Raw genomic sequence first — 1876 nt, 5'->3', positions numbered from 1 at the left:
ATCATCCTATTAGCAAATAATGATCATTTTTCCATTTCCTTTCCAATATTTCTATTTTTTTGCCTTCGTCCAATTGTGTAACAGCAATTTCTTATACTGCATGTATCTGTTTTAAATATCATTTAAATCTCTACAATATCATACTATACCATACTAATCCTAAGCACTTCAAGAAATTTGTAAGACGATATGATTTAAAATAAGACATGGACATTATTCCTACAGTATGGAATATGTCAGATTAGAAGTTGCTGGAATTACTAAGTTGCATAAAAATTTTCCATGTTATTAACAGCTTTTGTATGTCACTGCATTCTCTCTTACCCCAAAAAAGAAAAGTTATAACATTTAGCCTATGATATTTATAATGCTAAGAAAACAGTTGATTTTGCTTATTTAAATATCTTTCTTCAGTTGAATACATTAAGTGAACATTTGGTGGTGCTGATGTTGCAGAGAGTTGGGGAAATGCATGGAAGCAACCAGAGTGGAGTCTTCGAGTTCCTGCTCGTGGGGCTCTCAGAGAGTCCTGAGCAGCAACGGGTCCTGTTCTGGATGTTCCTGTCTATGTACCTGGTCACGGTAGTGGGAAATGTGCTCATCATCCTGGCCATCAGCTTTGATCCCCGCTTGCACACGCCCATGTACTTCTTCCTGGCCAACCTCTCCTTCACTGACCTCTTCTTTGTCACCAATACAATCCCCAAGATGCTGGTGAGCCTTCAGTCCCAGAACAAAGCCATCTCCTATGCGGGGTGTCTGACACAGCTCTACTTCCTGGTCTCCTTGGTGGCCCTGGACAACCTCATCTTAGTGATAATGGCATATGACCGCTATGTAGCCATCTGCCGCCCCCTCCATTACACCACGGCCATGAGCCCTGGACTCTGCATTTTGCTCCTCACCTTGTGTTGGGCACTTTCTGTCCTCTATGGTCTCACCCACACCCTCCTCATGACCAGGGTGACCTTCTGTGGGTCCCGGAAGATCCATTACATCTTCTGTGAGATGTATGTCCTGCTGAGGCTTGCATGTTCCAACACCCAAGTCAATCACACAGTGCTGATTGCTACAGGATCCTTCATCTTCCTTGCCCCACTAGGGTTCATGATCATGTCCTATGTCTGGATCGTCAGGGCCATCCTTCGAATACCTTCAGCCTCTAGCAAATACAAAGCCTTCTCCACCTGTGCCTCTCATTTGGCTGTGGTCTCCCTCTTCTATGGGACTCTTTGTATGGTATATCTGCAGCCCCTCCACACCTATTCCATGAAGGACTCTGTAGCCACAGTGATGTATGCTGTGGTGACCCCCATGATGAACCCTTTCATCTACAGCCTGAGGAACAAGGACATGCATGGGGCTCTGGGAAGACTCCTCTTAGGGAAAGCCTTCCAGAGGTTGACATGAGCTAATTTTGGAAAGGACATTAAAGTAGAAACTGGGAGGGGACCCTGGGTCGCTCAGTCGATGAAATGACTGATCCTTGATTTTGGCTCAGGTCATGATCTCATGCTTCATGAGATCGAGCCCCATGTTGGGTTCTGAACTGACAGCGCAGCACCTGCTGAGATTCTCTCTCTCCGCCCTCTCTGTCCCTCCCCAAATCTTACACACATGCACATAATGTGCACTCTCTCAGTCTCTCTCTCTAAATAAATATATAAACATTAAAAAAAAAAAGAAACTGGGAATTTCCTTTCACCATGTGCAAGACATTATCCTATGGGGGATACAGGAGTGTTTAGTACATATATCCAGCTCAGAATGAGCTCATATATCTGTGATGGAGAAAAGAAATGTATATGTAACCCAATGTTCACCAAACCACAGCAGCCTTGGCAACAGATAAGGTCAGTAACAGTAATACTGGAAG

At 44.2% G+C, this 1876-nt stretch overlaps 1 protein-coding gene across 1 annotated transcript; it reads left to right on the top strand.

Moving 5' to 3' along the window:
- Positions 1 to 420: 420 nt before the first annotated feature.
- Positions 421 to 1410, top strand: LOC120246352 (olfactory receptor 1D2). The gene has a single exon (XM_039253822.1). The coding sequence runs from the start codon at positions 448 to 450 to the stop codon at positions 1408 to 1410; it is 963 nt and encodes a 320-aa protein (XP_039109753.1). The 5' UTR covers positions 421 to 447.
- Positions 1411 to 1876: the final 466 nt, after the last annotated feature.

The sequence above is a fragment of the Hyaena hyaena genome, unplaced genomic scaffold (genome assembly GCF_003009895.1).
Source record: "Hyaena hyaena isolate Hyena2069 unplaced genomic scaffold, ASM300989v1 scaffold_10, whole genome shotgun sequence".
Classification (NCBI taxonomy): domain Eukaryota; kingdom Metazoa; phylum Chordata; class Mammalia; order Carnivora; family Hyaenidae; genus Hyaena; species Hyaena hyaena.
The sequence above is the reverse complement of the archived record's forward strand: the minus strand, read 5'-3'. Positions and strand labels throughout refer to the sequence as shown.